Below are 27119 nucleotides of genomic sequence, written 5' to 3' on the forward strand. Positions count from 1 at the left end.
TAATTTTATTCTTTATGGTGAAGTAGATCTCCATTGTGTATATATAACACATTATATATATATTACACATTTTGTGTATATACTATTCATCTGGCTCTTATGAATTGTGCTGCCATGAACACTGGAATGCAAATAGTACTACACTATGCTGATTTCAGCTCTTGGATAAATTCCAAGAAATAGAATAGTTGAGTATATGGAAGTTCCATTCCAGTCTTTTGAAGAACCTCAATACTGATTTCCATAGTGGTGGTACTAATCTGCAGTCACGCAAACAATGTTTTGTGTTCCTTTCTCCCCATATCTTCACCAGCATTTATTTATATTCTTGATGTTTACCATTCTAAATGGGTGAGATGAAATCTCAGTGGTTTTGATTTGCATTTCCCTGACTGTTTAAGGATTTGGGACATTTTTTTTTCCCATGTATTTCTTAGCCATTTGTATCACTTCTTTTGAGAAATATGTTAGTTCATTTGCCTTTTTACTGATTGTTTTATTGGTGTTAGGTTTTTTAAGTTCTTTAAATATTCTGGACAGTAATCCTCTGCTGGAAGAGTAGCTGGCAAAGATTTTCTCCCATTCCATAGGAAAGATCTCTTCTCACTTTTTTTTTTTTTTTTTTTTTCCTGGTGGTTGGTACTGGGGATTGAATGCAGGGGCACTTTACCCTACTGAGCTACATACAACTCGAGTTCATTTTTATTTTGAGACAGGGTCTCACCAACTTGCTGAGGCTGGCCTCTAACTTGTGATCCTCTTGCCTCAGCCTCTCAAGTCACTGGGATCATAGGCATTTGCCACTGCACCCAGCTCTCTTTATTTTCCTTTGCTGTAGAGAAGCTTTTTAATTTGATCCACCCTTCTTATAATTCTTGGTTTTATTACTTGAGCTTCAGAACATTTACTAAGGAAGTCACTGCCTAAGCCTCAATGTTGGAATGTTGACCCTATGTTTTCTTCTAACCATTGCAAAGCGTCTGTGTTCTAGTTCTGAGGTCTTTGATTCATTCTGAATTGACTTTTATGTAGAGATAGATAGGGTTCCTCCAACATTGTTTTTTGGCACCTTTGTCAAGGATGAGATGACTGTTATCTGTTTGAGTTTGTCTGTGTCTTCTATTCTATTCCACTGATCTTCCTATCTGTTTTTTATGAAAACACCATACTGTTTTTGTTACTATAACTCCATAGTATAATTTGAGGTCAGGTATTGGGTTACCTTCAACCTTATTCTTAATGCTCAGAATTGCTTTGGCTATCCTGGGTCTCTTATTCATTCATATAAACTTTAGGACTCTGTTTTTATAGAATGTCATTTTTTTTTCAGGGCCAAGGACTGATGTCATTGGTATTTTAATGGGGACTGCACTGAATCACTAGATTGCTTTTGTGAGTATGTAATTTTGACAATATTAATTCTGTCTATCCAAGAACATAGGCTGTCTTTCCATCTTCTAATGTCCACTTCAATTTCTTTCTTTGGGAATCTACAGTTTTATTTGTAGAAGTCTTTTGCCTCCTTGGTTAGATATATTCTCAGGCATTTTATTTATTTTTTTTAAAGCCATTGTGAATGGAATTATTTTCCTGATTTCTTTTCATTGAGTTCCTTATATAGAAAAACTATTAGTTTTTGAATACTGACTTTGTCTCCTGCTACTTTGTTGAATTTGTTTATCAGCTCTAGAAGTCTTCTGGTAGAGTTTTTGGTTTTTCTATACATAGGATCATATCATTTGGAAATAATTTCACTTCTTTTCCTATTTGTATTTCTTTAATTTCCTTCTCCTAATTGCTCTGGCTAAAATGTCAAGAACTATGCTAAAAAGGAGACTAGTGAAGCTAGGTGACACATCTATAATCCCAACAACTTGGGAGGCTGAGACAAGGGGACTGCAAGTTTACAGCCAGCCTCAGCGACTTAGTAAGGTCCCCCCCAAAAGAACCAAACAAACAAATAAATAAATAAATAAAAAGGAGCAGGGATGTAGCTCAACGGTAGACAGCCCCTAAATTCAGTCCCAGTACCAAAAAAAATTAATGAAAAAGAAAAAAGGGGGTGGTGGGGGTGGTGAGAGTGGACTTGTCTGAGTCATGATTTTAGAGGAAATGTTTTAAGGTAAATCCTCTCTGATGGTTTTTATTTTTTCCAAAGGTGAGAATCATCCTCTAAGTGATAAAGTGGGAGGATAAGAAATTTGAAAAGAGTAGAGATTTAAATAGCTGTCCATTCAGATTTCTATGGGATGCCTATTTGTTATTTGTTTTAATATTATTCCATTTATTTTCCTTTTCTGTATACCCACAATTTATTGTTTTCTAAAATGGAATAAATGCATGGATAATTTTCCTTGTTTTGCTTATAATCTGAGTATCAAATTCAATGGTTATTATTACCATCATACTAACAATCACCTATAATGTTTCCTATTAGTCCTCCTATTTAAAATGCAAAGGAAGATTTGCATATCATCTTACATGATGATTTATTATGCTTATAGAGGTAAGCAATCGTTTGGTATATCCACAAATTTTATCTCCCTACATCTAGAAGACATACCATTTGTTTAGAGATTTTTATTCCATATTATTTCCCAACTATGTGCTTGAACAATTCTTCTTTTCCATCCTTGTGCACTCTGTTATTCAACTTGTGGCTTGGTTTTTCCTCACCATCAGAAGAGGAATCTATTTCTCAACCCTATCAACTTAAGAACACTTGCAGCTCCTGCTGGTGCCTCTTGGAATGTGGTACTGTGACATGAAAAAGCTTAAGCTAGCCTTCTGACAGATGACACCACAAAAAAGACAGTTAAGAATTAGTGCCAATGATAAAATTATGGCATTTGTAGGCAAATGGACGAAATTGGAGAATATCATGCTAAGTGAGATAAGCCAATCTCAAAAAACTAAAGGACGAATGATCTCGCTGATAAGCGGATGAGGACATATAATGGGGGGTGGGAGGGGTTAGCATTAGGTTTAGGGTTAGGTTTAGGGTTAGGGATAAGGAGAGCAGTAAGAATGAAGGAAAGAAGGACTGTATAGAGGGAAAAGTGGGGTGGGAGGGGTGGGGGGGAAGGGAAAAAAATAAACATCATTGCCCTATGTAAACGTATGATTACACAAATGGTATGCCTTGACTCTATGTACAAATAGAGAAACAACATGTATCCCATTTGTATACAATTAAAATAAATAAATAAATATATTAAAAAAAAAAAAAAAAAAAAAGAATTAGTGCCAACTTCTAGACCAAGAGCAAGGTCATTTTAAACCAGCAAGTCCTAGTCAAGTTATCTGATGACAGCAACCACACAAAGAACCCTCTACCTGAGCCAACTCAAACTGCCAATCCGAAGGTCAATCAATAAGTACCAAGTTATAGTTAGAAAGAGAAAAGGAGGGCTGGGGAGATAGCTCAGTCGGTAGAGTGCTTGCTTCATAAGCACAAAGAAATGCCTGGGTTCAATACCCAGCACATCACAAAAAAAAAAAAAAAAAAAAAAAAGAGAGAGACAGAGAAAAGAAGTTCTGGCATTCTACTGTATAGTAAGGTACCAAAAGATAATGATAATGTACTGTATATTTTTTAAGAACTAGAAGAAAGAATTTTGAATATTTTCACCACAAAGGTGAATATTTTCACCACAAATGTAAATATTTGAGGTAATAGATATGTTTACCCTGATGGGAACATTAAACATATATCAAAACATTACATGGTATGCCAAATATGTAAAACTATTTGGTATTTTGTTAAAAATTAAAAACTAAAAATGCAACAGAATTGTCAGGAAATAAAACAACTATTTTAAACCACAAAGGTTGAAGCAATCTATATTTTATTTTCAATTTTAAAAATATAGTAAAATCACTGAATATATAAACAGTTCAATTCTCATGGGAAATAATCACATTTACTTTTAACATTTTTTTGCAACTAAACTTAAAGCTTTTTTAAAACAAAATCACCAAAGTTATAGTCTTGAGGTTCAGTTATGTGTTCATTTAACCAGAGACACTGACCATGTATCAGTGAAGAAGAGATAAAAATCCCTATCTTCATTACACAAGGTATGTAATTCATACACTGGGGACTTATAGATAATCCAATTTCAAAATATCATCTTCTGATATAGTAGTATTATGATATCTATAATTTTCAAGGGAAAAACAAGCAAATAAAAATGTACATATTATGCCAATAATCGCTCTTACCCTCATGCCAAGCACCAAGAACCCAATCTCTTCCATTAATGGGTACTTGCTGACCTGTTGCTGAATCTTCTCAGATGAGGCAAAAGGATCATAACTTTTTCGCCCGATCTTTACATCCATTATACAAGGCTTATTAAATTTATGGGTCACATCTTCCAGTTTTAGGTATAAATCTGTTATTAAAAAAACCTTAATTAGAAATAGACAAACATAATACTACTCAAGTAACTGCCAGAGAAAACTAAAATGAGGAAATCCTCAAACAGAAAGAGGTTGAAATAAATCTAGAGTCTGCGATTATTAATCTTTTACCAAAAAAAAAAAAAATGACCAACAAATTTATAACAAGTATAAATATCACTGACAAACTCTTGCAGGAGGTGCATTTTAAAAGTATTCAACTAAAAAAGAAGTATTCAACTCTAAGCAAAGGTAAGAAGTCAATAATAAAGTTTTCACGGGCATTAAAAAAGGCAATAATATGGACTGGGGTTGTGGCTCGGTGGCAGAGCCTAACATGTGTGAGGCACTGGGTTTGATCCTCAGTACCACATAAATATAAATAAAGTTTAAAAAAATCAAATCTTAAAAAAAGTAAAATTATTTCAAGAGCTGTTCCAGAATGCATTCACATTCCCCCTTTAAATGCATTCATGCTATCTATGTATGCTTCAGCAAAAGATCTTAGTACTTTAATATTTATTTTTCATTTAAAATTAGTAATTAGAGGCAGGCATGATGGTGCATGCCTATAACCCCATTGATTCCTGAGACTGAGGCAGGAGAATGGCAAGTTCAAAGCCTAGTGAGACGCTAAGCAACTCAATAAAAATAAAAAAATAAAAAGGACTAAGGATGTGGCTCAGTGGTTAAGTGCCCCTGTGTTTAATCCCTGGTACTGAAAACTAAAATAAGTAATTGGAATAAGTCCTTCCCACAGAGTATACAACAGAAATATAGGTTGAAAAAGGGTAAAACCATTCAAATGATGGTCACTACAAATATACATTCCATCCAGTCTTACTAGTTTCACAGAGAAAACAAGTATATCTTGCTTTTTAGGATGCAGGCATTCCCCAAACGTTGGTCTATAAATCACTTTGGCATTCTGCTTAAATCTTCCCATAGAAAATTTAAATGTAAGAGATTCAAGAATAAAATTATAAAGCCTCAGTTTTCATACACAGATGAGCTGCTTACAGTTTAAGTTTGGAAGTAAGGTCCAATGAGGGAAAACATAAGCAAAGAAATTCTTTTCCCCTTTCCTAGGTAAAACACTATCATCATTCATTTTCATTTATGAATGCACTAACAAGCATTCCTCCTGAAAACTTTTCAAGATAGAGAATATCAACACAGAAACAGCACATTTTCTCAGAATTAAATAAATGCGTATGAGAGATAAAAAAAGGCTTACCCTCTGAAGTCCTTTCCTTTGTTCCTGTCTCACCAGGACTAGCACAGTTATTAAATTACAAAAACAATGATATATATATATATATATATATATATTGGTGGAACCAAAATTGAGAATAGATCAGTTAGGACTTGAAGAGTTTTAAGCACCTCAGATTTAAGAGGCATACATCTGCCAGGCGTGGTGGTTCACACCTGTAATCCCAGAGACTCAGGAAACTGAGGCAGGAAGAACATGAGTTCAGTGACAGTCTCAGCAACACGGTGAGACCTGTCTCAAAATTAAACAAAACAAAACAAAACAAAAACCTTTAAAAGGCTGGAGATGTTCAAATGGTAGAACACCCCTGGGTTCAATCCTCAGTACCACAAGAATAAAAAAGAAAAAAAAAGGAGAAAGAGAGATCTTCCTCAAGATATAAATTTTCTCCCTTAGACAAAGGAACAAAGGAGGAAAGTTATGATTATACAGAAGTTAAGCCCAAATAGGACAGAAGAGCAAATGTAACCCACGAGAGGAGCACCAATGTACAAGAAGGAGCCCTTCACACATTTTAGACAGACATCTTCAACAGGATAAGAAAAAACAAAAGGTCTGGATACAGACATAACAGTATAGAAAGTAAAGATAGAAGTCAAGCTTCTATGCTGTAAAAGACAACCAAGGGATGTAGAAGATAGGAAAGGAAGCAACACAGCAGTTTCCATCAATCTCCTACCATGTCCAACCACCTCAAGCAAAAGGGAAGGAAACAGATCAATTTTCTCCATACAGAAAAGGTTTGAATTTCAAATATCAGAAAAGACTAAAGATTCTGTTATGGAAGATCCTTAACATTCACAAATTATTATCACTGATTTGGAGTCAAAAGAACCCAAATATCTTACTAAGATGAAGCTATCCATGAAAGTACAAAGGTAGTAGGGGAACCCCACATCTATATTTCGGTGTAAGGTTATTTTCAACTTGTTGATTTGGCAGTGATTAAAGACAAACTGTTTCTTTTTTTATTGTTTTTTGTAGTTATACATAACAGTAGAATCCCTCTTGATATAACTAATAAAATTATCTTATTCTAACTAGGACCCCATACTTGTGGATGTACATGATGGTGAGATTCACTGTGGTGTATTCCTATATGTATATAGGAAAGTTATGCCAGATTCATTCCACTGTCTTTGCTTTTCCTATTCTCCCTCCCTTCCCTTCTTTGCCCCTTTGTTTTCTCTACTGAACTTCTATTCTTTCCCTCCCTGCATTATTGTGTGTTAACTTTCACATACCAGTGAAACATTTGACTTTTTTTTGGTTTTTGGATTGGATTATTTCACTTAGCATGATAGTCTCCAGGTCCATCCACTTACTGGCAAATGTCATAAAGCCATTCTTCTTAATGGCTGAGTAAGACTCCATATGGTATATGTACCATAGTTTCTTTATTCGTTCATCTGTTGTTTGTTTATGATAAAACAGACCTGTCAGAAGCTCGCGTAAAGACTTTACAAGTCTGAATATAAAAATCCCTAGTTTTTTTCTTTCTCTTGGAAAGGGGAAAAAGTACAAATGTAAACCACTTATAATATTAATATAATGGTTTGCTGAATGATGAGTTTGTCCTGTCCAATTTTACTTCCCAGTGGGACTTTGGACTTCGCCCTCCTACCTCACTCTAAAATAGAGTTATTTCTTCAGTAAATAGGGATGAGTATAATGGGTTTTATTTGATGTTGATTATCACTGACTTAATTCATTTTTCTTTACTTTCAGGTTCTTGATGTGACTGATTGAAATGATCAAAAAATCACTACATAACTTATTAATAGCCTCCAGAAATAAAACCCTAAGGTTTACTGAGAGTTGGCTTGGTGTTCTGTTTTAGTTCTCCAGACTCAATTTTCTCTAAGAAAAAATAAGAACTTGAGATTCTCATTTCTTTTTTTCTATGTTATTAAAAGTAAACATCAAAACCTACCTTAAAGATAGAGTTCTTAGGAAAGAACTGTTGTTATGAATTCCAAGTAAGCTTCTGAAGAAGGTAAGCAGGAAAAAATGCAGCATGATCTGAGCACTGAGATTGTTATTTTTTTATAGGTTGTCATCTGTATATAAATCTGAGTATTAATTCACTCTGAAAAATGCTACTAGTAAATTCTTTCCATAGAACAGAGCTTAATTCAAAGTAGGTCAATCTTGAGATTCAGTTACTTATATGATCAAAGGCATTTTCTACAGGCAGCTTCATAAGGCATTGCCAGACTGGATAACAAAGGGCACTTTTTCAGCTAGGTCCCTCAGGGGGTAGAGTGGAGCAGTACTTTTCTGTTTGTAGGTCACTACCCATTATTGGACTGCAAATCCAACTTAATGGATGAAAGAATGAGAAAATATGAGACTGTCTTATATAACCTAAGACTAAATATTGTTTTGGGGTTGGTTTCAATCTTAGAAACATTGAGTTGTGATGTAAAAATATATTAAATGTCAAAGGCAAAGAATTTTTACAACACATTTGACTAGACAGAATGTCACTGGGTATTATGGTGTCTACTCAACTCAAGAGCTATCCACAGATCCTAAAAAATGAAGTCATTGTTATACTCTGGAATTCAGTCCTTGGTCACAGACACTGGGCAGGAATTAATCTGATACAATCTTACCAGTCTTACCAATTTAGAAATGGGACTCAGAAAAAACCCTTGTTGGTGACATTTCTGGGTCTTCCTGTGGGGCTAGCACAAGAAGGCAGAGGAGAGAAGAGGAAGGATTGAGAAACCTGCAAAGAGAGAGCCCCTGGGCTTTGATTTCTAATTCTGGTTCCATCTTGGGCTCAGATATGTAACTCTTGGCTAGTCATCTGTTTTAAAGGAAAGTCGGGGTGGGGGACACTGAGGGAATTGAAAGAAAACTTATTTAAGGTCCCCTTAATGAATATTAATGATTATATAAATTATTAAAATATGGATTCCAAGTTTCAGTAAGTTTTTCACTGATTGTATCTGCACATTGTAGATGGACACAATACCTTTGTTTTATTTATTTATTTTTATGTGGTGCTGAGGCTCGAACCCAGTGCCTTACATATGCCAGGTAAGCACTCTACCACTGAGCTACAACCCCAGCACTACTATCTTCTTTTCTGAACCTCTCCAAAAAGAAGTTAAAGTCCAGTGGAGAACCACCACAAAAATTAAGCCAAATGCAAATTTAAAAAAAGAGATAATTTTTGCTTTTCCACATCAATTTTCAGTCATTTTTCAGAAAAAAAAAAATTTAAAGTAGAAAGAATTCTAAGTAGAGACTGTGAGCCCCCAAATTTGGAATAAAGGAAGGGGGAAATAGATATGTGTGCTGATTTGTTTTAGTACATGCTTCTTGAAACCTGATTAGTAGCTTGATCCAGAAACTTTCCAATTCTATTTGAAAACTCTCCATCTGCTCAATGCTACCTCATATTCTTGAGTTAAAATTGTCTATCCCTCCAAATAACTATCAAATATCTAAAGGTTTATTTATGATACATGTAGTAGACTTCTATGTGTTTATACATAAATACAAATGAGATTCATTACATGTAACTAGCTCAAAATCTCCAAAGATAATTGACAATAAATATTAATATTAAAAACATCCCACTGGCAGCTGGGGTTGTAGTTCAATGGTAGAACACTTGCCTAGCTAATGTGTGAGGCACTGGGTTCAATCCTCAAAGCCACATAAAAAATAAACAAAATTATTGCATTCATCTACAACTAAAAAAAAAAATCCCACTGGCCATGTTCTAAAATTGGATAATAGTGATGATTGTAAAACTCTGTGAAAACATTAAAAAACACTGAATTATATGTTTCAAATAAGTCAGTTTTATGATATGTAAATTATATCTCAATAAAGCTGTCAAAAAATTAAAAGAAAATAATGTATGTGGTCAGCAATTATGCTTTAAGTTATTATATAATAATTTTGTTGAGCAAGTTGACTTTATGTATTTTGCCACTTTCAGCATTTTACTACTTTGAATTATGAAGAAAAAAACTATCAGCTTTATAAAACACTACCCTGAGAACATAAGATGCTCAAACCAAAAGAAAAAAAAAACAAAAATCAACCCAGGAAATAATGTCATTAACTTAACACTATGTAAACCACAGATACAAACCACATTAAATATTCAATACTTTATTAAACTTTAAATCTACTATTTGTTTTCATGATTCTATAACCTAAACATAAATGTAAGTTTGTCATCTTACATTTCTTTAACTTAAGTAGAAATACAATTCTATGAAGTCTCTAGCAAAAGTTAAAATGAGAAATCTGCATGGTGCAGTTTTGTCTAATATCTTCTAGAGCAAATAATGTAGGAAAGGAACAGGAAATTGTCTGAGGCAACTGTTGATATCACTGGACTATTCCATATCATGTATACTTCATGACCTGTCATTTACTTGCCTATTGTTTAAATTTTCTACCCTCTTTCTCATTTTCCTCACCTTATCTTTTCACCATAGCAGCATCAAAATCTCCAGTTATATTCAATTAAGAGAATTAGTGTTTATAAAACAATTTAACATAACATGCCGAAAATGAGCTCAAAAAGTTTACTGAATTATCAAGTTCACAACATTTGCAGATAACTAAGGTAGAAGCAACTTAGTGTGATCCTGTCTAAAAAATAAAAGGGCTAGGGATGTGGCTCAGTGGTTAAGGGCCCTTAGGTTCAATCCTTGGTACCAGAAAATAAAATAAAATAAAAAATAAGGAAAAGAAAATGAAATTACCTTCAGGTTACAAGGTGCATATAAAACATAAATGAATTTCATGATTAGCCTAGATCCCATCAAGATATCTCATGTACATATGTAAATATTCCAAAATCTGAAAAATTCCCAAACCTTAAACACTTCCGGTCACAGGCATTTCAGATAAGAACATTCTGCCTGATGTTAACAGAACTTGAGCTCACTTTCAGTTTTTTCATGCAATTGAAGAACAGGAGAGTTCTTACACAAAGGAGCCATCCAATTTACAACTAACCTAACTGACAATAATTGGAGAGATCATGATTTCCTACGAATGAAATTTGGCATACTAAGTCAATGCATTGAAGAAAACAAATGAGAAGAGGAACAAGTTCAAACTGAAGTCCCCTTGTCTTTCTACTCTCAAAATGTGGCTCACGATCTACATCAGAAAACCTGTAGATTTTATTTACAAAACATATCACTAAGCTCAGACCTGCATAATCAAAATGTCTGAATTCCTATAAATTTGCAGTTTAACAAGACTATAAAAAATGAAAAGGATTAGGGATGCAACTCTGTGGCAATCCTCTACTAACAAAAATAAAAAATAAAAATACTATACGTTATTCTTAAACCTATTCAAACAATGACTGCTCACTTAGTTAAAGTCTGCCTGCTCCAACAAAGTCCTTCAAGGGGCAAATATTGCTTCAAGTATTAACTAATACTAAGAAAATGAAATTCTTAATATAGATTATTTTATCCTCTAAGAAACTTTGCAGTGTTTTTGAAAAGACTGCAACTTAGAGCCTGAAGGTGAGGCAGGGGTGAAGAAGAAAGGATAGAGAGAAGTCATGCAGAGAAATTAGTTTTCTTGAATTTTTTTTATTACTCAAAATATTAAGAAAAATTATATAACAAGTTAGGAAAGAAGGACATATATAAATTAAAACAGTATTAAGTACTAGTATATATACTTTCATTCAACAGTATAACTATAAATGTTACAACTATAACAATAGTCTAATCACTTAACTTGTAAGTGCCATTTAAGCAAATGGTTATGTAAAGCAAAAGTGTTAATAAGCATTGTTTAGTAAGGTGCAGAAAGATTGGTAAGAAGATACATATTCTGTATTTTTATAATACACACTAGTTTTCTCTTTATATAAAGCTTTTCAGAAAACCAATCTCATGAAGTGAAACTAAAAGATGTATTTTTAAGCAAATATTACCATTTGGTGCAGTAGGAGGTGACCAGATGCCATAATATTTTGGCAAATATTTTCGTAGCTCTAGAAGAACACCATCACTACAATCAGCAGCATAAACCTAAAAACAAAGAAAAATATAAAACTGGTTAGTTTCTTATTATTGTTCTGCACATTTCTCAAACATCATATTACTGACTCAATTATCTGGTGTGAATTTCAGCTGGAAGTAAATTTGGAGTAAGGAAAAAAGATTGCTAGGTATCTCCAATGAAAAACTATGTGTTATACAGAACACACTTTCCTTGGTTCTCTAATACTACCCTTTCACTCTTCTTGAATTATTTCACAGTTGTATATAACTGATAAAAAATGCAAAATAATTCTTGATCATAAACATATAAATAAATTTTGGCCAGAGGAGGTTCAATTAATAATTAACTCCCCTTCATGCTCCAGGGAAGGAGGGAATTTAGTGCCCACTTATAAATTCGTCTCAACCTCTCTTCCTTTTCTTTCTTTCTTTTTCTTTTTTTGATATTGAGGATGGATCCCAGGGTGTTTTATCCTTACGTTACATCCTCAGCTCTTTTTATTTTTTTTTCTTTTTGAGATCTGGTCTCGATAGTTTTAGAGGCTGGTCTCAAACTTGTAATCCTCAATCATTCTGCCTCAGTCTTCCGGGTAACAGTAGTTGGGACTACAGGCATGCATCGCAAGGCTCAATTAATTAAAAAAAAAGAAAAAATTATCCTTTAATACAATTTAAGTCTAATTGCTGCTCATTTAATTTAATGATTTATAACCCTTAATAATTCTAGAAGATACTACAGATTTATAGATATCCTAGACCCAGGTTCTAGTTTTCTCTCTAGGAAAAAAAAAAAAAAAAGTATTTGTTTTAATAACAATTTGTAAGACATTTTAGCCAATGAACTGTCTCCAATTATTTTTTACCTAGTTATCTAAGACTATGAAAGTTTACCAGTGTAAAATGCTTTTGAAAGCTCAGAATTAGCAATTTTAATAATATGTCATATTCATACAAAGTAGGTATGCATATACCATAATTATACAGAAAATAAAAACCAAGTATGACAGATTTACCAAATACCCACCCTCCCCTGTTGAAATGTGAATAGAAGTAATATTAATCACTTTCAGACCACAGAGATCATGATATCTAATTACAAGATAGAGGAATGAAGTAGATCTCTGTGTACTGACCTAAATAAATAAGTCCATGATCCTTATATAAGTGAAAAAGATAAAAAGTGTATTACATAAAAATATGGTATTGCATGTTCACAAAACTAAAAAACAAATGTACCTTGGTATATTATCTCTGTAAAAGCAAAAGAGAATTGTGAAATACATTTCAAACTATTCATAGTTTAGTTCAGGCACAGAAATGGAAAAGTAGAGAGATTAATTTTCTTTAAGTATTTTTAAAGTTGCAGAAATGACGTCTTTCTACGTAGAAATGTAGAATAAAATTTAACAAGTATTTCTTTAAATGCATAGCTGAGCCCCTAAGAATAAAAAGGAAATTCACAGTTACCCCAAATTAAGAGGAACCAAAAAGTACTATGCTGGGCAGATCCAAGACGGCAGGCTATAGGGAGGCTGCGTTCCTTGTTACTCCATAACTCCGGTTTCAAGCAGAGGATATCTGTTTCTTGGTAAGGCAGTTTTTCTGCTAATCGATCCCCTGGGGTTTACCCCATTTGTCTGCTGTGATCACCTGCAGTCTGCCAGCATACCGAGACGCCTTCTTTGAGTGCATATTGCTCACTGTCAGGCGCCTATCATCCGCCATTTGCCTGTCTCTTGCCTGTCCATCGCCTGCCTTACACCTATCCATCGCCCAACACACAAGGTTCACCTCCTGATCATCCCACAACAGTCAGAAAACTGATCTCTGACCAACAGTGGAGCACCAGCTGCCTGCTGTTGCCTGGAAGTTCACTGTCACAGTACCTACAGGTTTGATTACACGTGGCTGCCGCCATTTTGAGACAACAGCCAGGCCCCGCAGGACCCCTGGCCAGACTGACTGAGCCCCGTCTCCAGGATCCCTCAGTCCGACCAATCACTCCCTGCCTCTGGGGCCCTCACATGTACTGACTGCTCCCTGCCGCCAAGACTCCCAGATCAACTGACTGCGCCCTATCACCGGGACCTCAGACAGACTGATTGCACCCGGCCTCCAGCATCCCATAACCACACCAAACACACCCCTCCAGGACCCCTGCCTGACCAACCGCACCCCACCTCCAGGACCTCCAGCTGACCACGTCCACACCCTGAGCTGCAGCTCCCCATTTGCCAACACATTTGGAAGCCAGAGCGGCCATCTTGGATAATCCTGGAAGCCCGTAGCTCCGATCTTTAGGTGGGGCAAATCCCATCCTGAGACGCCTGCTGGAGGAAGCTCACTGTCAGAAAAGGTTTTGGAAACCTATGGGGCCACTATAAGCCTATAGGGGGAAATCTGCAATACCCCAGATCTGCACTGCTAGAGGGGAAGATACATGTACATGAAAAAAGTAAGGGAAGAAAATGATCCAAACAAATCTAGATTCTATATTAATAGAATCCAATGACAGTATGGTAGAAGAAATGTCAGAAAAGGATTTCAGATTATACATGATTAAGATGATTCGCGAAGCAAAGGATGAGATAACAGAGCAAATGCAGTCAATGAATGATAATACCAATAAGCTGAAAGAGCAACTGCAGGAAGCAAAAGATCATTTCAACAAAGAGATAGAGATTCTCAAAAAAAAAAAACCAAACGGAAATCCTTGAAATGAAGGAAATAATAAACCAAATAAAAAACTCAATGGAAAGCATCGCCAAAAGACCAGACCACTTGGAAGACAGAACCTCAGACAATGAAGACAAAATATTTAATCTTGAAAATAAAGTTGCCCAAACAGAGTGGATGGTAAGAAATCATGAACAGAATCTCCAAGAACTATGGGACATCATGAAAAGACCAAATTTAAGAATTATTGGGATTGAGGAAGGCACAGAGATACAAACCAAAGGAATGAACAACCTACTCAATGAAATAATATCAGAAAATTTCCCAAACCTGAAGAATGAAATGGAAAATCAAATACAAGAGGCTTACAGAACACCAAATGCACAAAATCACAACAGATCCACACCAAGGCACATTATAATGAAAATGCCTAACATTCAAAATAAAGATAGGATTTTGAAGGCCACGAGAGAAATCTATCAGATTACATATAGGGGGAAACCAATACAAATAGCAGCAGACTTCTCAACCCAGACTCTAAAAACTAGAAGGGCCTGGACCAACATATTTCAAGCTCTGAAAGAACATGGTTGCCAACCAAGAATCCTATAGCCAGCAAAACTAACCTTCAGATTTGAAGATGAAATAAAATCCTTCCATGATAAACAAAAGTTAAAAGAATTTACAAATAGAAAGCCTGAGCTACAGAATGTTCTCAACAAAATATTCCAAGAGGAGGAAATGAAAAACAACAATGTAGGCCAGCAAAGGGAGGAGCTACCTTAGAGAAAAACCACTCAAAGGAGAAACCAAACCAAATTAAAAACCAAAAATAAGCCCAAATTACTAGGAATACAAATCATATCTCAATAATAACCCTGAACGTTAATGGCCTAAACTCATCAATCAAAAGACATAGACTGGCAGAATGGATTAAAAAGAAAGACCCAACAATATGCTGCCTGCAAGAGACTCATCTCATAGAAAAAGACATCCACAGACTAAAGGTGAAAGGATGGGAAAAAACCTACCACGCACATGGACTCAGCAAAAAAGTGGGGGTTTCCATCCTTATATCAGGTAAAGTGGACTTCAAGTCAAAGTTAGTCAGAAGGGATAAAGAAGGACATTTCACACTGCTTAAGGGAACCATAAATCAGGAAGACATAACGATAGTAAATATGTATGCCCCAAACAATGGTGCATCCCTGTACATCAAACAAATCCTTCTCAATTTCAGGAATCAAATAGACCACAACACAATAATTCTGGGTGTCTTTAATGCATCACTGTCACCAATAGATAGATCTTCCAAACAAAACCAACCAAAGAAACCATAGAATTCAATAACACAATCAATAACCTAGACTTAATAGATAAATATAAAATATGCCATCCATCAATGAGCAGATTCACTTTCTTCTCAGCAGCACATGGAACCTTCCCGAAAATAGACCATATGTTATGCCACAAAGCAGCACTTAGGAAATGCAAAAAAATAGAGTTACTGCCTTGGGTTCTATCAGATCATAATGGACTGAGAGTAGAAATCAATGACAAAATAAAAAACAGAAATTACTCCAACACCTGGAGACTAAATAATATGCTATTGAATGAAACATGGATAACAGAAAACATCAAGGAAGAGATAAAAAAATTCTTAGAGGTCAATGAGAACGACAATACAAAATATCAAAATCTCTGGGACACTATGAAAGCGGTACTAAGAGGAAAACTGATTGCATGGAGCACATTCCAGAAAAGAATGAAAAGTCAACAGCTAAATGACTAACATTACAGCTCAAAGCCCTAGAAAAAGAAGAACAGAACAACAGCAAAAGTAGTAGAAGACAGGAAATAATTAAAATCAGAGCTGAAATCAATGAAATTGAAACAAAAGAAACAATTCAAAAAAATTGACAAAACAAAATGTTGGTTCTTTGAAAAAGTAAACAAAACAGACAAACCCTTAGCCACACTAACAAAGAGAAGGAGAAAGAAAACTCAAATTACTAAACTTCGTGATGAAAAAGGAAATATCACGACAGACACCACTGAGATACATAACATAATGAGAAGCTACTTTGAAAATCTATATTCCAACAAAATAGAAACTATCAAAGACATTGACAAATTTCTAGAGACATATGATCCTCCCAAACTGAACCAGGAGGACATACACAATTTAAACAGATCCACATCAAGCAATGAAATAGAAGAAGCCATTAAAAACCTACCATCCAAGAAAAGCCCAGGACCAGATGGATTCTCAGCCGAGTTCTACAAGACCTTCAAAGAAGAACTCATTCCAATACTTCTCCAAGTATTCCAGGAAATAGAAAAGGAGCGTACCCTACCAAACTCATTCTATGAAGCTAATATCACTCTCATACCCAAACCAGGAAAAGACACATCAAGGAAAGAAAATTTTAGATCAATATCCTTGAATGAATATAGATGCAAGGATCCTTAACAAAATATTGGCAAACCATATACAAAAACATTAAGAAAATCGTGCACCACGATTCATCCCTGGAATGCAAGGATGGTTTAACATCTGTAAATCAATAAACGTAATCCCTCATGTCAATAGACTTAAGGATAAGAATCATATGGTTATTTCAATTGACGCAGAAAAAGCGTTCGACAAAATACAACACCCCTTCATGCTCAAAACACTAGAAAAAATAGGGATAGTAGGAACATACCTGAACATTGTAAAGGCTATTTATGCTAAGCCCATGGCCAACATCATTCTTAATGGAAAAAAACTGAAACCATTCTCTTTAAAAACGGGAACAAGACAGGATGTCCTCTTTCACCACTTCTATTCAACACTGTCCTTGAAACTCTAGGTAGACTAAAGAAATTAAAGGGATACGAATACGAAAAGAAGAACTTAAGCTGTCACTATTTGCTTATGACATGATTCTATATTTAGAGGATCCAAAAAACTCCTCCAGAAAACTGCTAGACCTCATTGATGAATTCAGCAAAATAGTAGGCTATACAATCAACATGCATAAAACTAAAGCATTTTTATATGCAAGCAATAAAACATCTGAAAGGGAAATGAGGAAAACAACTCCATTTGCAATAGCCTCAAAAAAAATAAAATACTTGGGCGTCAATCTAACCAAAGAGGTAAAAGATCTCTACAATGAAAACTACAAAACATTGAAGAAAGAAACTGAGGAAGACCTTAGAAGATGGAAAGATCTCCCATGTTCTTGGATAGGCAGAACTAATATTGTCAAAATGGCCATACTACCAAAAGTTCTATACAGATTCAATGCAATTCCAATTAAAATCCCAATGACTTACCTCACAGAAATAGAGCAAGCAATCATGAAATTCATCTGGAAGAATAAGAAACCCAGAATAGCTAAAGCAATCCTTAGCAGGATGAATGAAACAGGGGGTATCGCAATACCAGAACTTCAACTATACTACAAAGCAACAGTAACAAAAACAGCATGGTATTGCACCAAAATAGACAGGTAGATCAATAGTACAGAATAAAGGACACCAACACAAACCAAATAAATACAATTTTCTCATACTACACAAAGGTGCCAAATACATGCAATGGAGAAAAGATAGCCTCTTCAACAAATGGTGCTGGGAAATCCATATGCAACAGAATGAAACTAAACCCCTATCTCTCACCCTGCACAAAAATCAACTCACAATGGATCAAGGACCTTGAAATCAGACCAGAGACCCTGTATCTTATAGAAGAAAAAGTAGGTCCAAATCTTCAACTTGTTGGCTTGGGATCAGACTTTCTTAACAGGACTCCCATAGCACAAGAAATAAAAGCAAGAATCAATAACTGGGATAGATTCAAACTAAATAGCTTTCTCTCAGCAAAGGAAACTATCAGCAACGCGAAGAGAGAGCCTACAGAGTGGGAGAAAATCTTTGCCACTCATACTTCAGATAGAGCACTAATTTTGAGTTCTATAAAGAACTCAAAAAACTCTACACGAAGAATACAAATAACCCAATCAACAAATGGGCTAAGGACATGAACAGACACTTTACAGAAGATCCACAAGCAATTAACAAACACATGAAAAAATGTTCACCATCTTTAGTAATAAGAGAAATGCAAATCAAAACTACACTAAGATTCCATCTCACCCCAATTAGAATGGCGATTATCAAGAATTCAAGCAACAATAGGTGTTGCAGAGGATGTGGGGAAAAAGGTACATTCATACATTGCTGGTGGGGATACAAATTAGTGCAGCCACTCTGGAAAGCAGTGTGGAGATTCCTTAGAAAACTTGGAATGGACCTACCATTTGACCCAGCTATCCCACTCCTCGGCCTATACCCAAAGGACTTAAAATCAGCATACTACAGAGATACAGCCACATCAATGTTCATAAACTGCTCAACTCACAATAGTCAGATTGTGGAACCAACCTAGATGCCCTTCAATTGATGAATGGATAAAGAAACTGGTATATATATATACAATGGAATATTACTCAGCTATAAAGAATAATAAAATTATAGCATTTGTAGGCAAATGGATGAAACTGGAGAATATCATGCTAAGTGAGATAAGCCAATCTCAAAAATCCAAATGGCAAATGATCTCACTGATAAGCAGATGATGACACATAATGGGGGGTGGGAGGGGGGCAAGAATGGAGGAAGGAGGAACTGTATAGAGGGAAAAGAGGGGTGGGAGGGGTGGGGGGGAGGAAAAAATAACAGAATGAATCAAACGTCATTACCCTATGTCAATGTATGATTACGCAAATGGTATGCTGTTACTCCATGTACAAACAGAAACAACACGTATCCCATTTGTTTACAATAAAAATAAATTAAAAAAAAAAAGTACTATGCTAAGTAGTGGCACCTGAGTTTCACTCTCATGACCTAAACCAAAGGATCTCCAAACTCAGGCACAAGGCACAGCTGAGAGCAGAGTACTATACTGAAGCATGAGGAGTAAATAAAATTCTAAATACTGAACAGTGAAATATCATGGCTTCCTTCTCTCCTTTCCACACGCTGCACTCCAAGTATGCTATCAACCAAATGATCAAGAAAGATGCAGCAAACACAACATTAGAACTGAAAAAGAACTCATACTAGATACAGCACAGATATCTTTCTTAATACTATGAAGAACTTTACCAAGTGGGCAATTTTGAAAAAATAAAATAAAATAAAATAAAACTACATTTTACTATTACAAATATGAAAACTGTGAAGCAACTGAATTAGTAGTTTAAAAAAATCTATCCAATCCCAGGAAAGAAGGAAGGGAAGACAGAGGAAAAATTGCTCAGAAGACCCAAATGCTGACAGAAATGTGGACAGTAAAGGCTAGGGTGATAGGAATGTGGACTCCACCGGATACTGAACTGGAGGCCATTCTTGTTACATTGTGGCAAAAAAAAAAAAAAAAAAAAAAAAAAGGCTGCACTATGCACGATGTTGTGGGAGACTGACCCTAAACAGGACAGACTAGTTTATGTGGTGAGAAAATTTCAAGGCAACAAAGCACTCAGTCTGCAACATGGGTATCACTGATATTCTGCTAGATTTGCATTGAGAACTGGAAGCAAAAAGTAAAAGGAGACAGATTGAAAAACAGTTTGTCAAAAAAAGGAGAATGTTTAATCAGTTCCAAGTTTTTAATTCTACAAATATTTCAATGAAATTCACACAGGTATATTAAAATATGTTAGAAATCATAATCCAGGGTTTACATATATATATATATATGTAATTAATATTATAGTTATAATGTAATTATATAATATACTATATAATATACTATATTTAAGCTTTTATAGGTATTGTACATCTAGGATGATGGGACAATAGGTTAAAGGTGTGTGTGGTCAAGGATGATGAATAAATTAAGGCCATTAAAAAAGAAGCCAGGTTATTTCACATAGGTACCAGAAAATGCCTTGTAGGAACAAACCCATCACAGGCTCAAAGGTGTAAAAGTGAAAACTGATTCAGACTTTCTAGGGTGGAGTCTTTTAAAAAGAGCGCTCTGGGACATTCTGCCCACCCAGGACGACCTTGTTATCTTTCTACCAGCACTGATTTCAGCTGACAAGGAACTCAGAACCAGTGCAGTCATGGTTCAATCAGGCCCAGGCACTGCTTGTGCTGGCAGCAGACACTGGTGTTTTCCATGTAATGCTATTTTTATAAGCAGCTAGAACACAAGTGTCATAACATCACAAAAGCTTTCACCTTTTTTTCAAAGGAAAGCCTACAAGGCCAGGCAGTATGTAAAGTCAGTCCCTGTAAGCTGCCCAACAGGGTGATACATGTAACTGTGAGAAAGAAACTGAAGTTGTAAGAGACCCCAGGAAGGTGCCAAGAACATGGACTTCCTGCCGAAGGAAGCTGCAGGCAGTAAAGAAAGTCAGCCCAGGAGAACAGTCATGGATGTTGCAGCCAGCAAGAACATAAGGGTGAGCCTGTTCGAGCCCTTGGGGGCCCACCTCCTGCCACAGTGTGCCCAGGATGCCAGACAAGGAGCTTAAAATTTAATATCTGCCCCACTGGTTTTCTGTCTTGCTTTGGTCTGATTCCTCCTACTTTCCTTTTCTTCTCTTTTAGAATGAGTATGTTTACCCTGTGCCAATGTATCTTGCGAGTATGTAACTTTTTTATTTTTACAGGAGCTCATAACTAAGAATCTCCCTTGAAGATCACAGGAGACTTTAGACTTTTTTTCTTTTCTTTCATTATTCTTTTTGGTACCAGGGATTGAACCCAGGGGCACTTAACTACTGAGCCACATCCCCAGTCCATTTTTATATTTTTATTTTGAGACAGAGTCTTCCTAAGTTTCTTAGAGCCTCACTAAATTACTGAAACTGGCTTTGAATTCACCCATCCTCCTGCTTCAGCCTCCCAAGCGGCCAGGAGTCGTGTATTAACTGTGGCTATTATTTGTGCCATTAATGCAGGGAAGCTGCTTTTTTGGCAACTACTGGGTAAAATTCCCTGGTTCAAGAAAGCCCAGATCATGCTGGTGCCATGCCTTAGCTCACAACCCCAGGTTCAAACACAGTCATAGGGAGATGGGCATAACCTGACAAGCACCACACAACCTGTTTTTCCTCCACTCATATCTTGTTTTTTTCTGAAGGAGCTCCTACTGATCACCATTGGTCTATACCACTATAAATAAAGCAAGCTCAGATTTTTCTCTTTGTTAGGGTCAGACCCATCAGGTCTGATCTACCCATCTGGCCCTCACTTTTAATATACTTCTGATCTTCTGTGTTTATTCTGTAATACTACTTTCATAGCCTTTATTTCACAGCCAGCCCACACCTCTAACAGTTACCCACTCCCTCCCCATGCAGGTCGTGAGTGGGACTAAGTTGCTGGGGTTATAGTCATACTAATAATTTTTATTCTAAACACTAATGTATTATTTAGTTTTATTTATAATGATGAGAATAAAGTCAAAAACATTTGAAAATCACTGGTTGTGGTGATTTTGTAAGGTAATGCTTAGAATAGACCTTGGCATATTCAGTACATGTTATTAGCTATTACTGTACGGAAACAGAGAGTTAGTAATCAATTCACTAAAATTCACACAAATTTTAAGTGGTGAAACTAACTGAAAGAAAAAAGACTTACTGCCTCAACTCTGAACCATCACACTATATACTCTGCATTTAAAACAAATAAGGAAATTGGAGGTGCCTGATTCTACAGTTTGAATGCTAAATATCCCCCAAAGTACTATGTGTTAAAGGCTTAGTCTCCAGCTTGGTACAATAGGGAGCTGGGAGAACCTTCAGGAGGTAGGGTATAGTAGGAGGCCCTTAGGTAATTGGGGGCATACCCTTGAAGGTGACTGTGGGACCCCAGTCTCTTTACATACTTTTTTTTTTTTCCACTTTGCTTTCTGGGCAGGGGTGAGAGGCTTTGTTCCACCATAGGAACATGATTTGTTGCCTCATCACAGGCCCTAAGGAACAGAGTCAATCAATCATGTACTGATACCTCTAAAACTGTGAGTCATAATAAACCTTTTCTCCTTAAAATTTTATTATCTCAGGTATTTCGCTACAGTGATGAAATGTGAATACACCTGATAACAGATTCTCCAAATGCCTGAATATAGAATATATACAGAATAGTAACCACATTTTGCAAGTCAAAACCTGTAATTTGGTACAACATAAACAAGTGTACTTAGAAAAACACAGCACAGAATACTATACATCAGGTTTGTTCAAAAGAATATACAAAGTATGGCTGTCCAAATATATACACATACTCACCTATTCTCACTATACAAAGGCCTAATACTAGAACCCCCTGCAAAAAAAACCCCAATACTCAAACTTATGACCTAATATCCCAGACATAATACAATTTTTAATTCAAGGGTCTTCATCTCATGCATCCTCAAAATTACAATTCCATACAAATTTAATGGTTATTAAGTCTACTTGTATATTCCAGGCTGAGAAGTAAATATATTACTCTTAAACTGTTTGATTGGGGGAAGGGAAATTCTTTGCTTTAAGGTAAGTCTAAAATGCAAATAAATTTACAAGTGAGCATACATATTTATACAGGTAATATCTCATTATGACAAATTTCTAGAAAGTCTATGTTATAATTGAATTCCATTTGCCAGAGACTGAAAGGAAAAGAAAATACATTATTCCCTCTCCACAAAAACAGCCTTGAAAAATACTGTATACTAAGTAAGAAATGCGTGCATTAAGTGGAACAAGAATGTAGCACCATTATTCAAGCATGATATCTAGATTACTATATTCCCTCTAAGTCTCACTGGAACTTATAAATTAAGTACTAATATCTCCATGGGATGATAAAACTTGGAGAAAATCAGTCATGGTTCATAGTCATACAACTAAATGTTAGAACTGAAATTAGAACACAAATTTGTGCAATTCTGAAGCCTATGCTCCAGTAATATGTCACTTTACACAAAAGGAAAAAAAAAATTTTTTTTTTAACTTTACAGGAATCCAACCAACTGTTATAGGGTGAATTGTGTTTCACAAAAATTAATATGCCCTAACCCCAACCCCCAATACTTCAGATAGTGACAGTCTTTTAAGAGTTAATTAAAGGGAACTGGGAATGTGGCTCAGGGTAGGCTGCTTGCCTGGCAGTGGTGAGACCCTGGATTTGGTCCCCAGAACTGGGAAAGAAAAACAAAGTCATTAAGATTAAATGAAGGGCTGGGGAGATAGCTCAGTCAGTAGAGTGCTTGCCTTGCAAGCACAAAGCCCTGGGTTCGATCTCCAGCACTGCAAAAAAAAAAAAAAGATTAAATGAAGTTATTAGCATGGTCCCTAAGTTGTTATAATTATGTTCTATAAAGAACAGGGAACACACACAGGGAAGACCATCAGAAAAAACAGTCATCTACAAGACAAGGAGAGAGAACCTCAAAGAAACCAGTACTGATAATAACACCCTGATCGGAGACTTCTAGGTTCCAGAAATGTAGAAGCAAATATCTGTGTAACCAATCTGTGTTACTTTGTTCTGACAGTCATAACAAATGAAAGTACCCACCTAGTTCTTTCATTATTATCTATTAAACTTCTGATATCTTCTCCTGCTAGATGGACCCTAAACTTAAGAGAACTTTAATTGGTTAAGAGATACTGGCAAGATATTTAATATAGGATCAATGGAAGCACTCCCAATGAAAAAAATTACCAAGCTGTTATATAAAGCATTCAGTGCAAATAAAAACCATTATGAGCAAGCAAAAAACAAAACAAGCAAACAAAAACCTTAGACCCTTCACAGAAGATCTACAAGCAATCAATAAACATATGAAAAAATGTTCAACATCTTTAGTAATAAGAGAAATGCAAATCAAAACTACACTAAGATTCCATCTCACCCCAATTAGAATGGCGATTATCAAGAATTCAAGCAACAATAGGTGTTGCAGAGGATGTGGGGAAAAAGGTACACTCATACATTGCTGGTGGGGATACAAATTAGTGCAGCCACTCTGGAAAGCAGTGTGGAGATTCCTTAGAAAACTTGGAATGGACCTTTTTGACCCAGCTATCCCACTCCTCGGCCTATACCCAAAGGACTTAAAATCAGCATACTACAGAGATACAGCCACATCAATGTTCATAGCTGCTCAATTCACAATAGCCAGATTGTGGAACCAACCTAGATGTCCTTCAATTGATGAATGGATAAAGAAACTATGGTATATATATACAATGGAATATTAGTCAGCTATAAATAATAATAAAATTATGGCATTTGCAGGCAAATGGATGAAATTGGAGAATATCATGTTAAGTGAGATAAGCCAATCTCAAAAATCCAAAAGACAAATGATCTCACTGATAAGCAGATGATGACATGTAATGGGGGGTGGAAGGGCAAGAATGGAGGAAGGAGGGACCGTATAGAGTGAAAAGAGAGGTGGGAGGGGTGGGGGGAAAGAAAAAAATAACCGAATGAATCAAACATCATTACTCTATGTAAATGTATGAACATGCAAATGATATGCTGTTACTCCATGTACAAACAGAAACAACATGTATCCCATTTGTTTACAATAAAAATAAATTAAAAAAAAAAAAAAAAAACCTTAGACCCTCAGCAACTCAGCAAGATCCTCTCTCAAAACAAAGTAGGGCTCAGAATGTAGGTTAAGTGGCAAAGTGCTCCTGGGTTCAACTCTCAATATTCAATATTCACTCCCCTGTCCAAAAAAAAAGAGGAAAGAAAGAAAGAAAGCACACATAAATGCACATGGGTTTTCTATTCAAATATATTTACATACCACAGTGAGTTAAAATAAGCATTTCATAAATTGCACAACTGATAAAGTTCCCCATAGAGAACATGCATCATTCTGAGGGTGATAAGGAAAAAGAAACCCTCAGTGATTTAAGCAAAGCACATTTAATATAAAGAATTACTAAGAACTAAAGAAAGCAACCAGAAGATGTAACAAGAATTCTCTAAGATACTCTATGGCTTAAGAAGAATATACTCAGAAAGTGAGCCTGTTTCCTAAGCAGGCCTCATTCACTTCCATGCAAACCAAAATACAAGGAACCCAAAAGAAACAAAACAACTTTCAAAAAGAACAAAGTTGAAAGACTCATATTTCTCAATTTAAAAACTTACTAAACAGCTATAATAATAAAGTGTGCATAGATATCCAGACCTCATTGGAGAAGGCAAAATTGAAGCCCAATGGATAGCAGAGAAGTCCACTTGGTTAACCGACCCCAGAGCTGGCCCACAACCGGGCATGCTTGAAGCAACCACACAGGGAGTGACCAACAACATGAGCCCAAAAGACAGCTGGTGTGCCATAACAGGAAGGAGATCTAGAATGACTGAGATCTATCCCAGGATGGTGGCAGGAGACAAATATGAAGAGGAGATGACTATGAAGGAGTCAGGGCACCAATTCATACACAGGAAGCCCTCTGTGCTGGGAAGGCCACAAGGTGATAACCAGGTTGAGCCAGGGCTCTGTGGTCACAGAGGATCTGTATTTCCAGATATGCAGCTGTGGCAGGAAACCCTCACCTATACTGCTGACCAATGAGACAGCAGAGAGATTCATCAAAAATCTCTCCTGCAATATCTTTGATGCCTTCTGAGGATGTTTAACAATGATCTCATTGTGAAGGAGAAATGCTTACAGGGGATTAAGCTTGTAATCACAGAGGAGGTAATGATGGATGAATTTGGAACTGAAAGGCAAAAAATTGGTAACTGGCAGAATGGTTTTACAGTGTTTCATCATTTAAAGAATTTTCAAGTGATTCTAAAATTATTTGTTATTTCAAGCTGAGTTCTTTTAAAGTTAGAGGAATTCTTCAAAAATCATATACAACAGTATAAAAAAAAAAATGCAGACCAACATCCCTTATGAATAAACATAAAATACCTCAACAAAATACTAACAAACCAAAGTCACTGACTATATAAAAAGAATTACAATTTACTGCTAGAATGAAAAGTTGACTCGATATGTAAAATTCAATCAACACAATATGTAATATTAAAAGAATAAAGGATAAAGCCACAATATTTCCCAAACTGATGTAATAAGTTCATAAAAAAAAAGTTCAGCTGGCTTTTTTGGCAGAAACTGACAAGCTGATTCTAAAATGTAAACAAAAATTCAAAGAACCCAGAACAGCCAAAACAATTTTCAAAACGAACAAAGCTGAAGGACTCATATTTTCCGATTTCAAAATTTATTACACAGCTATAATAAGAGTATGGACTGATATCTAGATCAATGGAATAGAATTGAGAACTTACAAACCAGTCTGTACCAGTATCAGCCTCTTGATTCCAAATTCACCCTTCATTACCTGCAGAATTCCTTTAAGCATTTCTCTGTTACATTCATAATCAACTGATCAAAATCAGTTGTAACATTTTATAATCACTAGGATGCCACTTAAAAAATAAGAAACGTTGGTGAGGATGTAAAACAACTGGAACATTCATACAGTGCTGGAAAGGATACAAAATAGCCCAGCCACTTTAGAAACAGTTTGACAGTTTCTCAAAAAATCAGAATTACCAAATAACCTAATATTTCCATTTCTAAGTATAACCCAAAAGTAGAAATAAGTACTGAAATAGTTGTACACAAATATTCATCACTATTAACAAAAGCCAAAAGGTGAAACAACACAAATGTCCACAGAAGTGGATGGGTAAGCAAAATGTAGTATGTATGC

The 27119-nt window shown here is 35.7% G+C and overlaps 1 protein-coding gene across 1 annotated transcript in view; it reads right to left on the bottom strand.

Annotated features, from left to right (window-relative positions):
- Ipmk (inositol polyphosphate multikinase) overlaps positions 1-27119 on the bottom strand; it is a 54309-nt gene that overhangs the window by 11255 nt on the left and 15935 nt on the right. Inside the window, exons 3-4 of the mRNA XM_047552462.1 lie at positions 11619-11715; positions 4225-4397 (exon numbers count right to left, since the gene is read on the bottom strand). Of these exons, the coding sequence (XP_047408418.1) occupies positions 4225-4397; positions 11619-11715 (270 nt within the window). The remainder of the gene's footprint in view (positions 1-4224; positions 4398-11618; positions 11716-27119) is intronic.

This window comes from Sciurus carolinensis, chromosome 5 (genome assembly GCF_902686445.1).
Source record: "Sciurus carolinensis chromosome 5, mSciCar1.2, whole genome shotgun sequence".
Taxonomy (NCBI): domain Eukaryota; kingdom Metazoa; phylum Chordata; class Mammalia; order Rodentia; family Sciuridae; genus Sciurus; species Sciurus carolinensis.